The sequence below is a fragment of the Engraulis encrasicolus genome, chromosome 6 (genome assembly GCF_034702125.1).
Source record: "Engraulis encrasicolus isolate BLACKSEA-1 chromosome 6, IST_EnEncr_1.0, whole genome shotgun sequence".
In the NCBI taxonomy this organism is placed as follows: domain Eukaryota; kingdom Metazoa; phylum Chordata; class Actinopteri; order Clupeiformes; family Engraulidae; genus Engraulis; species Engraulis encrasicolus.
Window position 1 is genome coordinate 30,616,995 of NC_085862.1, and position 15,122 is coordinate 30,632,116.

General features: G+C 42.4%; 1 protein-coding gene across 3 annotated transcripts in view; it reads left to right on the forward strand.

Moving 5' to 3' along the window:
* ddr2a (discoidin domain receptor tyrosine kinase 2a) overlaps window positions 1-12,204 on the forward strand; it is a 51,495-nt gene extending 39,291 nt beyond the window's left edge. The window contains exons 5-17 of one of the 3 annotated variants that reach the window (XM_063201225.1): window positions 462-609; window positions 1,619-1,721; window positions 3,039-3,222; window positions 4,682-4,922; window positions 5,600-5,665; window positions 6,021-6,157; window positions 6,881-7,097; window positions 7,945-8,177; window positions 8,530-8,657; window positions 9,308-9,505; window positions 9,842-10,076; window positions 11,270-11,419; window positions 11,879-12,204. In XM_063201225.1, coding sequence (XP_063057295.1) covers window positions 462-609; window positions 1,619-1,721; window positions 3,039-3,222; window positions 4,682-4,922; window positions 5,600-5,665; window positions 6,021-6,157; window positions 6,881-7,097; window positions 7,945-8,177; window positions 8,530-8,657; window positions 9,308-9,505; window positions 9,842-10,076; window positions 11,270-11,419; window positions 11,879-12,010 — 2,172 coding nt within the window. In that variant the 3' untranslated portion in view covers window positions 12,011-12,204. Of the gene's footprint in view, window positions 1-461; window positions 610-1,618; window positions 1,722-3,038; window positions 3,223-4,681; window positions 4,923-5,599; window positions 5,666-6,020; window positions 6,158-6,880; window positions 7,119-7,944; window positions 8,178-8,529; window positions 8,658-9,307; window positions 9,506-9,841; window positions 10,077-11,269; window positions 11,420-11,878 lie in introns of all 3 variants that reach the window. The other 2 variants (XM_063201226.1, XM_063201224.1) reach the window with 2 other exon arrangements.
* The last annotated feature ends 2,918 nt before the right edge of the window (window positions 12,205-15,122 follow it).

Consider the following 15,122-nt stretch of genomic DNA (forward strand, 5'->3'; position numbering starts at 1 on the left):
CCATACAATAGTGACATAAGCTGTTGTTGAGAAAGGCCACACGGGCCAAAAAGTTTTTTTTTGTAAATAAATTGCAGCACGATGGACAAGAGTGTGCGGTAGGGCCAGTGGTGTAGTCTGCTTTTCTGAAGTGGGTATACTGTATATTTGAGATTTTTTTGAAGTGGGTATACTGTACATAGTTGTGCCATTCAAAACAATGGATCAATCAATTTGAAGTGGGTATACTGAAATCCCTGAAATTTAGAAGTGGGTAAACTCCGTATACCCGCGTTCTACGTAGACTACACCACATCTTCTTCTACAAAAATAAGCTGTGGTTCCACCACCCTGACGTGTGCTACTGCTAAAACGTCATTGACCCTTCTGTTTGCCTTGTTTGTGTGTTGTGACAGGTGATCGAGTGCTACTACTAAAACGTCATTGACCCTTCTGTTTGCCATGTTTGTGTGTTGTGACAGGTGATCGAGGGCAACAGGAACGCCTATGACACGGTGCTGAGGGACCTGGAGCCTCCCATCATCGCTCGCTTCGTGCGCTTCATGCCCGTCATAGACCACTCCATGAACGTCTGCATGAGGGTGGAGCTCTACGGCTGCGAGTGGTTGGGTAAGAGCCAAAGAGATTAGAGCTGCTGCGTTTAGAGCGCGCCCGAGTTTACAGAGGCAACACTTTCCTTTCCTTTATTTAAAAATAATTTGAAAAAACTCCCGCACACTATAGCTGTTTTTCAGTGAAATGGTCAGTGTGCGGAAGTTTTTTTCAAATTGTCTGCTGAGTGACCTATGGGCCATCATCGACGCACCTGCCAGCTGAAGTGTGCAGGAAAAAGAATAACTTCATTTAAAAATAAACAGACCTCCTCCATGACCTCATGGGATCATAATCTGTTGATAGATATATATTTAAGTTATATATGTAGTTTATAGCGTAATACACAATTTTACGTGGTTATAGATGTGTTTAGTAGTAGGCCAATATGTTATCTTTTACCTTTTACACTGTTATTGCAGGGTGTGTATTGCAGGCTGTAACTGCAGGGTGTGACTTTATTAAGATTTATAAACTTATCAGCGACATGACAATATAATAGCTGTGGAAATTCAAACAAATAAAATCATCTTTATTCTAATCACTATCTAAAGTGAACACCTTGACCAGCGCACCAGTGATAGTGTAACATCTTCTCTTGTTGTAAACAGTATCTATGACAACCACAGATAAAACACGAAGTGTCCTATCTTGTAGATATTGAGGCCTGAATATCCTGTCCATATCACTGATTGTTTATATAAGAACAGCAGCAAAAGTGCCGATATATGAACAGGTCAAGATAGTAAAAGATACTGGCCATGTTTACATGATGTTTTTCATTCCGATTTAATAATTCAGAATTAAATTGTGCTGTCGAGTTTACATTGACTTTCATTTAATTCAGAATTGGGAGGTGCTCATGTGATGTTTTCAAAGCGGAATCAAGTTTTATTCTGAATTAATTTGGAATTAGATGTCCATGTAACCGAGGCCACTGAGTGAGGTAAAAAAAAAGGATGGATTTGTGATTTGTGATTTGTGAAGTGAAAGTAAACTGAGGTCGGCTCTCCTTTCCCTTTCACAGATGGCCTGGTGTCGTATAATGCCCCCGCTGGCCAGCAAATGACTTTTAACGACGCACAGGTTTACCTCAACGACTCGGTTTACGACGGGGCTGTAGGCTACAGGTGAGTGGAGTGGAGTGCACTGGCACACGTTCTCTCTCTTCCTGAAGAGGAAACAGAATCCATTTCTAAAGTCCGGCCAGCTGACTTACCGTAATGAGCTTGACGGTAAAGCAAGAAGTCATAAAAACAGGGCATAACAATAATAAACATGAAAAAAACACGCGCCCTTCATAAAATTCAGATATTTCCTCAACTTAAGTTCGAGCAAGTCCATTTTTCTTCTTCCTAATCATCTGCTAATGAGGTTTTGTGTGTCTTTTGGCTGACCTGACAGAGAGTCTTCTAAACTTGTTGTTCATAGTTTTGGGAGTTGGGGGGAGGATTCAGCAGTGCTTTCTTGTTGCTAGAACGCCATGATGCTGTTAGGTTAGGGCCATTGGGACTGGCCCCTGTGGTCGGTGTGGTTTTAGAACACTCACACGAATATGTGACTCATGGCTTCCTGAGAGAATGTCCTCCATGACACGCCGTGTGTGTGTGTGTGTGTGTGTGTGTGTGTGTGTGTGTGTGTGTGTGTGTGTGTGTGTGTGTGTGTGTGTGTGTGTGTGTGTGTGTGTGTGTGTGTGGGTGTGTGTGTGTGTGTGTGTGTGTGTGTGTGTGTGTGTGTGTGTGTGTGTGTGTGCGTGTGTGCGTGTATGTGTGTTTGTTTTGTGTGTTTTATGTAGGTGTGTGTGTTTTGTGTAGGTGTGCGTGTTATGTGAAGGTATGTTTTTGTGCATGTGTGCATGACGTGTAAGTGACTGAGTGAATGAGTGCATGTTTGTGTATGTGAGAGAGAGTGAGTGTGTGTGTTCACGTGTGTGTGCGCATGTGCATTTCTCATATGGAGAATGGATGATCTTCTCAGTCTGTTTCTTGAAATATGCAGGAAATGGCCTACGCTCTCTGCAGAACAGGGAAAAAAGTCTATTCTCTTCCCACAGCATAAGTTTAACAGAATGCTGCCACCCTGTGGTGTTTACAAGAATGTGAAGGGGAATATACTTGTGTGTGTACAAAAATAGCATTCTCCATGTACTGTATTTGCAACCATTGTGGTATATTAATCTATTGTATATTAGTCAATATTGTCCTTTATTTTTTTTTACTAAGTTTTTCCAGGTTAGCCATGGGTGAGGGATGGGGATGGTGGTAGGAACATAATAAAATGTACTATACTATAGACTAATTTACTATGGCCTGGGTCAGCTACGTGTATGATACATTAATCTATGCTATATTACACTACATCACCCTTTAAAAAAAAAAAAAACATCCCCTCTTTTATTTCCCTTTTCCTCCCCCCATCCCTCCCCACGTCTCTGCTCTGTATGTCAGTATGACGGAGGGCCTGGGCCAGCTGACAGACGGCCAGAGCGGCCTGGATGACTTCACCCACAGCCACGTCTACAACGCGCGGCCCGGCTACGACTACGTGGGCTGGACCAACGAGAGCTTCCCCAACGGCTACGTGGAGATCATGTTTGAGTTCGACCGCGCACGCAACTTCACCACCATGAAGGTAAACCAACCTCCTTGAGATGAGACGACGCGAGGCCTCGCTTCAGGGCCGGCGATAGGCATAGGCAGCCAAGGCGGTCACCTAGGGCACCAAATGTTTTGGGGGCGTCTGGATATCCCACTGAATTAGAAGGTCAAGAGAAATAGAACATTGAACTTTACATTGACACTGATTATTCATGGGCACATATGAAGAGCTCTTTTCCAAAACTAGATATATCCATTTTATAGAATGTTGGGAAATTGACATTTTTGTATTGGGCATTCCATTGAATTGCATTGCAAAATGCATTTTATAGAGGTTTAAAAAGTATGTTCTGAAAACATTTGTAGGGCAAGAATTCACACATAGATTATAGGACTTCTTAACAGTCAATTACAATATTAAAATGCAAAAAGTCAAAAATGGTGGATATAGCGTTTTGGAAAAGAGCTCTTCATATACAGTAGTATGTAGTTACTAGATCAGCTGTACTAGATCAGATGTATGATGCTATGTTTACAAATGTCAATCTCTAAAAGCACAAAAAGTAAAGGTTGTTGTGCTCGCCTAGGGCACCAAATTGTGTAGAACCGGCCCTGCCTCTCGAAGCTTGCACTGTGTTTGTTAGTGTTTCCTCTTCCTCACATCCCCACTCTTGAAGCCCATGTGTTTGTGTTTACGCTCACTCACTGGAAGGGGATAATTAGGTGAGCGTGAGGTCATACACAGCCGTGACCGCGACTTGACAAGCACTGAATCATATCGTCTGAGTCTCCTTGTAGTGTTACCACTAGTAGGTCTAGCAGGGGCGGCCACCAGGCTTCTGTTTATTTTTATGTAAGAGCATTTCTCGTGCTATAGACATGTGGTTATAACGATAAGTAGCTGAATAAATACTAGTATTAAAGGTCCACGATGTATTTCTATCTGTGCCCAAGCACAAATTTCATCTTTTTCCTGAATATCGGTTTAGTTAGCCACATTGAAATCTTTGAAATTGATGGCGTTAGTAAATATTCACGAAAAATATAATATTTGTGAAAGGAGTAGCATTAATTCTGGAAATAAACTACTGAGAAAATAGACCCTGGACCTGCTGAAGCTGAAGACACAAGGGTCAATGATGGTTGTGGGCCACAACCACAGCTAATGCCCATTCATTAATTAGTAATTGGTAATTAATGTACTGCAATGTATATGCTCCTTAGATAATCCAACAAAAGCACAAAAGCATAATTTAATCCTTACAATAGTGACATTAACTGTTTTTGCACCACCCTGATATGTGCTGCTACTAAAACGTCATTGACCCCTAAATGTATACTACACTATAAGTTATAAGGTGGAAAGTGCTCATAAATGTATATTACACTACAATCTCTAAGTGGTTTATAAAAGTGCGTCTCCACTGTCTGTCACCAAAGTGGTTGAATGTTTCTCCATGACCTCCACCTCCTCCTCCGTGTGCCATCTGTAGGTGCACTGCAACAACATGTTCAGGTGGCACGTGAAGACCTTCCAGAAGGTGGTGTGCTACTTCCGCTCCGAGTCCGACTGGGAGTCCAGTCCCGTGTCCTTCAGCCCCGTCATGGACGACGTCAACCCCAGCGCGCGCTTCGTCACCGTGTCCCTCCTCAACCACATGGCCAGCGCCATCAAATGCCATTACTACTTCTCTGACGTCTGGATGATGTTCAGCGAGATCACCTTCCAGTCAGGTGTGTGTGTGTGTGTGTGTGTGTGTGTGTGTGTGTGTGTGTGTGTGTGTGTGTGTGTGTGTGTGTGTGTGAGTGTGTGTGTGTGTGTGTGTGTGTGTGTGTGTGTGTGTGTGTGTGTGTGTGTGTGTGTGTGTGTGTGTGTGTGTGTGTGTGTGTGTGTGTGTGTGTGTGTGTGTGTGTGTGTGTGCGCATGCGTCTGCATCTGTGTTTGTGTTTGTGTGTGTGCATGTTCATGTGCATGTGTGTCTGTGTGTGCTCTTCTTCCTCCATTAAGGGATCTTTACCCGCTGACCTTTGACCTCTGTCACTATGACATCATCACATGTCTTAGAACTAGTGATTGGATACTCCTTAGCAAGGCTAGGACACTACACTTTGAGAAATACCAAGTGTCTTAAGTCATTGTAGTTCCTTGGGCCTTCCCACTCCGGCCTCTGGTTTCTTGCTGTGGTGTCGTGGAGAAACAATGAAGTCTCCACGAACTCCACAGTGCCGAGTGTTTTTTGGGGGGCTTTACCCGATTCAATATTCCAATGGCAAATGAAAGAATGACTTGTGAATTGTGTTTTTGCAAGATACTGAATAAAAACTCCAATAATCGATGTCCCTGACACTTCACGAAGTTAGGGGCGGAAGAACAGTAGATGACATCTCAAATTGTTATTTTTCTTTTTCAGACACTGCGATGTACAACACAACTCTGGCTCCTCCTAAACCGGACCCACCCACCAGTACCCAACCAGGTCAGGAATCAAAGAGGATGATTATATTACAAGGACATTGTTATAACTTCAGCAGGTGGTGTGCATTACAAAAACAGTGTACAGTAGTAGTGTTTCTAAATGTGGGGCTCTACAGCCTCCCATGAGAAAGATACAGTTGAGATGGGGCGGTGCTTAGTTGTCATTGGGGGACATTAGTCTATTTAATGTTTATATACCAAGGGGGGCATTGGCAGGCTTATGATGAGATCAGGGGGTGTTGTGAGGCTCAAGATGAGGCCCAGGGCCTCAACAAAGGTTGAGTCACGTATAGCATGGTGATCCTAAAAACTGCAACGGTCTGTCACTGAGACACCTTCTCCAATCCCCTCCACAGGGGACGACCCCACTCATAAAGTAGATGACAGCAACACGCGGATTCTGATTGGTTGCCTGGTGGCCATCATCTTCATCCTGGTGGCCATCATCGTCATCATCCTGTGGAGACAAGTCTGGCAGAAGATGCTGGAGAAGGTGAGAACCAACACTGGGTTACTACGCTGGCCACCCGGGTTTCATTCTGGCTGGGGTCATTTGCAGATCCTTCCCGTCTCTCTCTCCCCACTCATTTCCTGTCTCTCCTCCGCTGTCCTGTCAGAAATAGAGGCAAAAAAGCGCTTCAAAATGTATTTTTAAAAAATTAAAAAGGAAAAAATATCCGCACGCCACACAAAAGCTCCCTTGTCCTGATTTAATGAAAAACTGGCGCACCTTTTCGACCTGCAAGGTCTTCGTTGACTCTCATTTTGTGGTGTGCGGATATTTTCTTCCTTTTTCTTGAATGTTCTTTGATATCCTGCACCTAAGGCAAATGCTTTTTGGGATGTGCGCGCACCTCACGCTTTTTTGAGCTACCACATCATGCCAATCAAAACTCAATAACGCAATCAATCGATTAATGCATAATCACAGAATGGTTGACTAATGGGGGAGTTATATCATTGAAGTCTGGTTTAGATCATCAAATCATTGCTAACCTGTTAAAACCTCATGCATATATAACTAATCAAATGTCAGTGTGGTGTTTGCAAATGCCAGCCAAGATCACGTTGACTTGCCTGATTTCTTGAGGCTTAATAATACCATAAAACTTTTTATGTTGTGGTTTGTGATTTTTTTGAGCAAGTGATTGACTAGTGGTAGTTTCTTCCACCAGTGAGCTCTTCATGTGGCAACTGTCTGCTTATATAATTCCAGGCCTCTCGGAGGATGCTGGACGATGAACTAACTGCTAGTCTGTCAATACAGAGCGAGACGTTCACCTACAGCAACAATAACAACCCCTCGTCAGCGCCCAGCGAACAGGAGTCCAACTCCACCTACGAGCGCATCTTTCCCCTGGGGCCTGACTACCAGGAGCCCTCGCGTCTCATCCGCAAGCTGCCCGAGTTCTCCCAATCCACAGAGGAGGCCGGTGAGTGGGGAATTGATGATGGTAGGTAGTAATCTGAGTAATCTGGGTTTACTACATTTTAATTGTAATCTAGTCATCTATTAGGTTTACCGCGTTTGAATTTAGCAATGTAGTAGTTATATGTGCAACAAAACTTTCAGCGGCAAACATTAAAAGCCACACTCAGAGCGTCTAAAATGAATTATAGAATAGGAATTCAGAAATTCACGAAAAATGAAATATACGTTCCTGAAAACGTTATAAGCTTTTCCATTTGCCTTGGGATCTGAAATTTAGATGACAAGACAGTGCCACACCCACCAAAAATATTTAGAAAACTTAGTTTCATGGATTACGTTCATAAACTCATAAGAAGAGCCATCTTGAGGCCATCTGTGCCGCTCTGAAATATTTGGTCAGAACAAACAGCTGTATGTACAGCATGCATAAACAGCTTTTCACGCACATTCTATCGGTGCGTGATTTCACTTAGAACATCCAAGCATTACATGCGTGTTTACAAGTTACATGTGTAGCTGTTTTGCACATATGCAAGCTTTGCACACAAGTCCCCAATAGTACATGAGAAACAGTGAAGGGAACATATACTACAGTCTGCAGACTTAAGTAAAACTTGGTTTGCACTTGGCCCTGCTGTGGCTTAACGGTAGGGCAATGGGTTACTATGGCGGCGGTCCAGGTTTGAGTCTGACCCGGGTCATTTGCCTATCCTCCCCCACCTCTCCCTCCCACTCTCTTCTTGTCACCATCTCCAACTGTCCTGTCAAATAAATGCAAAAAAAGCCCTAAAAATACATGTTTTAAGAACTTAGTTTGCACTTCATAATGCTTCTCAAAATTTCCTCAGCCTCCACCAGCACTGCAGCAAAATCTGCTACTGCCAACCTCTCCAACCAGGACGGAGTGCCTCACTACGCCGAGGCTGACGTCGTTAACTTGCAGGGCGTTACCGGGGGCAACACCTATGCTGTGCCTGCCTTGACGATGGACCTGTTGTCAGGAAAAGATGTGGCCGTGGAGGAGTTCCCTCGCAAACTGCTGACCTTCAAAGAGAAGCTGGGAGAGGGCCAGTTTGGAGAGGTCTGTGGACAGGTTTACCACATGATACAGCATCTCAGACCCCAATGTGGGGTTTTATTTTAAAAAACACACAGAATAAAACTTAATTGAGCATGGCAATGTTCTCTCATTCAGATAGATATGGATGATATTGATAATTGTATTCAGATTTCTTTCTGACTTTCCTCAGCTAGCTTGTTTACAGATATTTTATTTAAGCGACCGCAACCTACACTACTCTCTAAAAGTTAATGTTTTTTTATAGCCAAAAAAGTAAAACTGAATTTTAGCTTTCTATATAGCCTCATGTTTATGTGGTTCATTGCCAAAGGAGTGGTGGAGTAAAACACTGTTTGTGTCTTTGTCGTTGAAGGTTCATTTGTGTGAAGCAGAGGGCATGCAGGAGTTTATGGACCAAGACTTCTCATTCGACATCAGTGAAAAGCAGCCTATACTGGTGGCTGTCAAGATGCTGAGAGCAGATGCCAACAAGAATGCCAGGTGAGGGAGGGTTCTCCAAGAACGCAGACTAAATGTAGTAAATACTGCATGTGCTCCTCTATTGGTTGACTTGCAAACCACACACAACAGAATATGGAATGACAACGGGTGGAACTCGACGTCAGTAGCATTTATTCTGATGTCCCCTTGAAAGTCTGATATCTTGAAAGTGTTAGCCTTCAAAAGTGATTCACTTCATGTACCTTGTTTAGAGTAATGCACAAAATTTGTTCAAAATCCATCCAAGTGTGCAAAGGACTCAAAGAGAAATCGGTGACTGACAAACAGACACACAGGCTGAAGTAAAGAAGGATGGCGAGAGAACGGTATGTTCCGGCACCTTCAGGTGGAGGCATAATTATTGATTACTATTTAACCCATTTTGTCCATATATGCTGCATTCAGGTTCTTGAAATTTGAAAACTGTTTTATACAAAAATGTGGGTAGGTCAGAGCTGAATTAACACATCTTAATGCATCATGAGGGTCCTAGCTTTTAAATGCAACTCATTTCATGTTTTTATGTGCTTTGGATTCTGAGATATTTGGGTTTTAATAGACAGAGGGTACCTTTTCCCAAATAGGGCTTGAGCTAAAATGGGTTAATTGGACCACAACTTTTTTCCCAACTTCCCAACTCCTCTGCACAGGAACGACTTCCTTAAAGAGATAAAGATCATGTCCCGGTTGAAGGACCCCAACATCATCCGGCTGTTGGCCGTGTGCATCTGCAGCGACCCGCTCTGCATGATCACAGAGTACATGGAGAACGGGGACCTCAACCAGTTCCTCTCTCGCCACGAGCCCGAGGGCCAGATTGCACTGCTCAGCAACGCCCCCACTGTCAGGTGAGGCTCTCTGCAACTAATGTATTGTCAGTTTACAGGAGGCCAAGCATTGACCTTCTGACCTATGCAATACAGATGAAATGCACTGTTAAAACCAGGTGAATTTGTAATACAGTATGGTTCTTGATTTTACCACAGAACCCAAGTTGCTTATGGAAATGTCTTGAAACACGTACAGTACAGCAAATGTCTAAAAAAAACATGTCACAGAGTGTGTATCATTTCAACAAGATGCAAGTGTGGTTACGATTCGTTGTCATGAATTCTCCACATTATCACATGTTTTAACCCACTCGTGGTTAGGTTGTAAAGACAGACGTCTTCCTTTCTCCCCAGTTACAGTAACCTGCTGTACATGGCCACTCAGATCGCGTCAGGGATGAAGTATCTCTCCTCTCTCAACTTCGTCCACCGCGACTTGGCCACGCGCAACTGCCTGGTGGGCAAGAACTACACCATCAAGATCGCCGACTTTGGCATGAGCCGCAACCTGTACAGCGGGGACTACTACCGCATCCAGGGCCGCGCCGTGCTGCCCATACGCTGGATGTCCTGGGAGAGCATCCTGCTGGTGAGACACACACTACAGTCCTCAGGGTTGCCAGATGAGGCTGAGGATTTCAGTGAAATGCACATTTGTTGAGTCACATCCCTTCAGAAGGATTGTTGGCAGTAGTTAGAAACACAGAGCACATGCCAGGTCCAGGTCCTGGGGTGGCACCCAGGGAGCAGTGTACAGAACGATACCTCAGTGGCACCCCCTGGTGGCCGACTGAAGGAAAATATATTTGGAAAATATATTTGGCCCAGAAGCACAGTGATGGTAGCCTCGCGAGCCATCCTACGTACTTCCGCCAAAGGATTGTGAAATGGTAGTATTATGGGATGGTCAGGACCAGGCTACAGTGATGGGTCCACAAGGAGATGTCTTTTTCTTGTACCAGAACGTAGAAAATGGCAGAACAAAATGCAATCAGATGGTTGTTGATGGTCTCCAGAAGCTTGGCAGGAGAGAGATGTTCCACTACAGTAATGATGCAGAGAACACTGCTGCCAAATCCATAAAGAGTTCCTAATAAAGAAAAGAAAGAAAACTATTACTTCTGCTTGACTTCAGTCCAACAGAACACCACAGAGGTAGCTTAAAGAAGAATGTGGAGTATTTTAGCATCGCATTGTCAATTGCTACAGGGTTGTCTGGATGGCGGGCCATTGACATGCCAACATGGCAATTCAGCATCCCATGATCATGGCATTTCTGCTTACTCTAATAAGAGAGCCTATGTCATGAAAACATGTATTTTCCCTGACAAACCACTGCTATGATGGGCTCTTGCTCAAATTTTAAACAATGAAAGTATTCAGTCAAACATGCAGTCATGCAGAGAAAAGAAATATCTGCACTGCAAAAGCTCCTTTGCTGTGGTTTACTGTATTTGGTTAAAACCAGCATGTTTCGAGTTAACACAAGGTTTTCATCAGGTGTCTGTGTATCTGGTCGTGGGCAGGTCTACATTTGGAAAACGCAGGAGGCAGAACTCTCAGTCATCTACATCTACATCACACATTATATATTCCAGAATATATCCAATTAAAATATGCAGCCATACCGTGCATCACTTTAAAAGAGATCATCTTCCAGAATAAAAAAAATGAACTTGAGTTCTTCTAAATCATTTTTTAATTGCAGTTGTCTGACATGGCACGTATATGAAGTCATCCTTGGTCATCATCACGTGCGCTTGTGTCTGTGTGTCCTTGCAGGGTAAGTTCACCACAGCCAGTGACGTGTGGGCCTTCGGGGTGACACTTTGGGAGACGCTAACCTTCTGCAAGGAGCAGCCGTACTCGCAGCTCTCTGACGAGCAGGTGATCGAGAACACCGGAGAGTTCTTCAGAGACCAAAAGCGCCAGGTAGTTCTACACACAACAGCCTAGTTCTGACATGCACTACACTCAGTCACACATGCATTCAGAACATCGCATACATGGATTGTGGTGTTCAGTTCTGTTTCACAATGGAATTTAGAGTTTGAATAAAGATTGAATAAAAAAAATAGAACTTGGATTTTGTACACGATCACTGCACCCATCCAGTTTGGAATTTCTCATAACTGTCCTTGTGGTTTGTACTCAGTATACAGGTATATGCTTATTATGCATGCACAGTACAGTATGTTTTTTGGGACATCTTGTAAATGATAGTCATAGCATGATGATACAAAAATGCCTCCATGTTTGTAACAAAATGTGTGAGTGAGTAAACATCTGGCATCACTTCATTAACAATAAAGACTGGGAAGGGTTCAGACTTGTTGGGACCAGTAGAAGCTGAATGATTCTTAAGGCTTATTTTTGCTTATTATGTTGCAGATCTACTTACCGCAACCAGCATTGTGTCCAGACCAACTCTACAAGCTCATGTTGAGCTGCTGGCGCAGGAACACCAAGGAGCGCCCTTCTTTTCAGGAAATACATGGCATCCTTCTGGAATGCCAGGAGTAGTTCTGGAATGGAATCCCAAAAGAATGCCCCCCACAAGGCACATCCAGAGACACTATGTGTGCCCGCAGGACTCCAAAAGCCAAACCATACAAATGAACAAAGAGAAACACACACACACACACATACACACACACACACACACACACACACACACACACACACACACACACACACACACACACACACACACACACACACACACACACACACTAACATCTCTCTCTCTCTCTCTCTCTCTCTCTCTCTCTCTCTCTCTCTCTCTCTCTCTCTCTCTCTCTCTCTCTCTTTCTCTCTCTCTCTCTCTCTCTCAAACACACACACGCACACACACACACACACTCACACACACACACTTAATTCCCCCCTCGGGATTAATAAAGTTAGTCCACACACACACACACACACACACACACACACACACACACACACACACACACACACACACACACACACACACACACACACACACACACACACACACACACACACACACACACACACACATATGCATACAAAAGACTCCCATAGTTTACCGGAAACTGGGAATACTTCTTGATCCTTCGAGAAATCAACTCCAACTATGCACCTGCTGGTGGCAGTAGACATACATACATTGACAAACCAAAGAAATGTAGCATTTAGGCACTTTTTTGTCAAATAAAATCCATACTTTTATACCTACACATTTGACATCATTAAAGTGTATATCTCAGGTTAATTTTTATTCAAAATAATGGACTTCCTTTGATAGTTCTACCACTTCAATAATTATCCATCATTTTTTTCATGCAACAGGGCATCAGAAAATGAAATATAATGAGGAAAAGTGTGTATTTTCAGTAACATGTTCAAAGAATTCTAATCTATTGTGTGACGTCAGGCGAGGCCATTCAGTAGCCCGCCGCTTGGGTTACCTATGCTATTGATTTGTGACACGCATGTGGGTGACCTTCATTGAAGTTGCATGACTCGGTTGGTATACTTTAGCCTACTGTTTTGCACCTAGGAAAAGTTTGACGCGATTTCAGCACCATGGACAGTCACTACCCAGTCGGGCGAATAGCACCACATTTTAGGCTACGCAGATCATTTCAAGAGACCCGTTTGTGCTGTTTGTAATTTAGGTAGCCTATTGCATTTAGCTGACACGATATTGGCAGTTAATTAAAATGATTAAAAGCAAGCCCAAAAATATGAAGGGACTAGTCAAAAAAAGAAGCCCATGTCGCATAGCCTAGTCTATAGCCCCAAGCAGAATTTGCAACCCTGCATGAATAGCATTTCTACTAAAACTAGTTGGCCAAAAGTTACTAAATCATTTGGAAGTTGTTACAGTGCCCTGCATGAGAAAAGCTGCACGATTACCGGTAGTTGCGATTTCTATTATAGGCCTGCAGGCCACGGCCGTTATATCATTAGTGATCGTCACCTCGCCTGTAAAATTCCAGGCAAATAAAATTAGAACGTTCACCCATGGCCTCGCCTGACGTAGTCGCCAGGTTACGTTAAACCCACATTTGCCACAACAAACAACAAAAATCGTTGTTTAACATCGTTTTTGGAGGGACTTATATATGTGGATCATTTATTGAATACAGTATGTACACATTGATCCAAAGTAGTGGTTAACCTGCGATATACACTTTAAAGATGATGATCCAAAAGGATGTATAAAGAATGCAACAAAAATTATATGCATAGAATGATCTTGTGTTTTTCAAAATGTTTTTCATTTTGAAGACAGCTTGAATGTAAATAGTACATGCAGTTTGGTGGGTAATGTAGAAATCTGTAGAGTTGTGTTTTGCCAAATGTAAGAATGTGTGTGTTTTGCTGGTTTTTAACCTATATATCCTGTCTTTAACCTATATAACTTGTCTTGGTAACACTTTACTTGACATGTTCCGGCATAACACATTCAAAGTGTATAACAGCTGCTATGACTGTGTTATGCAGCGACATGTCAAGCAAAGTGTAACCCTTGTCTTTGTGCAGCAAATGGTACTACAGTACAGAGTTACTTTTTTCTATTATTTATACAAACTTTGTTGTGGAAGGTTATAAATGGAACCCACCCACATACTATGCATGCAAATCAGTTCTACTCTCATGGTTGCAGACATTTTGTAAATCTTCTACAATTCATTCATAAATGCCATTATAACTACCTATAGTGTTATATGACAATGTATTATTTATGTCCATTGCATCTATAGCTTTGATTTTTGTCTTGCAGTATCTTTTCACAAAACATCCCACATATTCTCATATGTCCAGAGTCATGTCTAAAATGTTGTTGGCTGTTGTCATTGCAGATTGACGCCATTAGATTAACTAGTTACCGGTATACAGATTATACAGTAGTAGTATTTACATCCCATTTGATTCCCATTTTGACATCCATCTCACAGGATAGATGGATGGATCCACAGAGGATGGATTCATTTCTGTTAACATCCCATTTGAAGCCAATTTAAACCCAAGCATCAGCATTTATTCGCAGTAATTTAACATAATTTGTGAGACTATGTCTTACTACAATTTACATACACTGTAATTGTGATAGAATTAACGATGCCTATATTAGACAAGCCAAATGTGGAACAATTGTTTATACAATTGAACAAACCAACAAATTTCACTGGTTATAATAATTACATGTCTTTGATAAATGGATGTTAGAAACAGCTGTTTTTTTATTTGTATGTTTGGAGATGTAAACCCGAATCTCTGGTGGATAACCGTAAGTTGTGATGTGTGCAGAATTTTGAATCGTTTTCCTATTCAGTCAGTGTACAAGATAACTTTTTATGGATAGCTATTTGTTACTAAAACTGGATTTCAACTACACTGAAATGAATAAGGAATTGCAGTAGGTTCATCACTACGATGAGTGAGATATGAAAGCTTTGTGGTGAAAAATGTCAAATGAATGCTTGGAAATGGATGGACAATGACTCTAATAATGTTCTTGGAATGGTGAAATGATCTGAAGAGCTCGCAGTGTGTTTTTTGTTATAATCTACAGATGTTATGCTGCCTAAATGTATTCACACAATGTAATAACACCCTATTGACTCTGCAGTTTGAACATAAACCTTTGAACCACAGA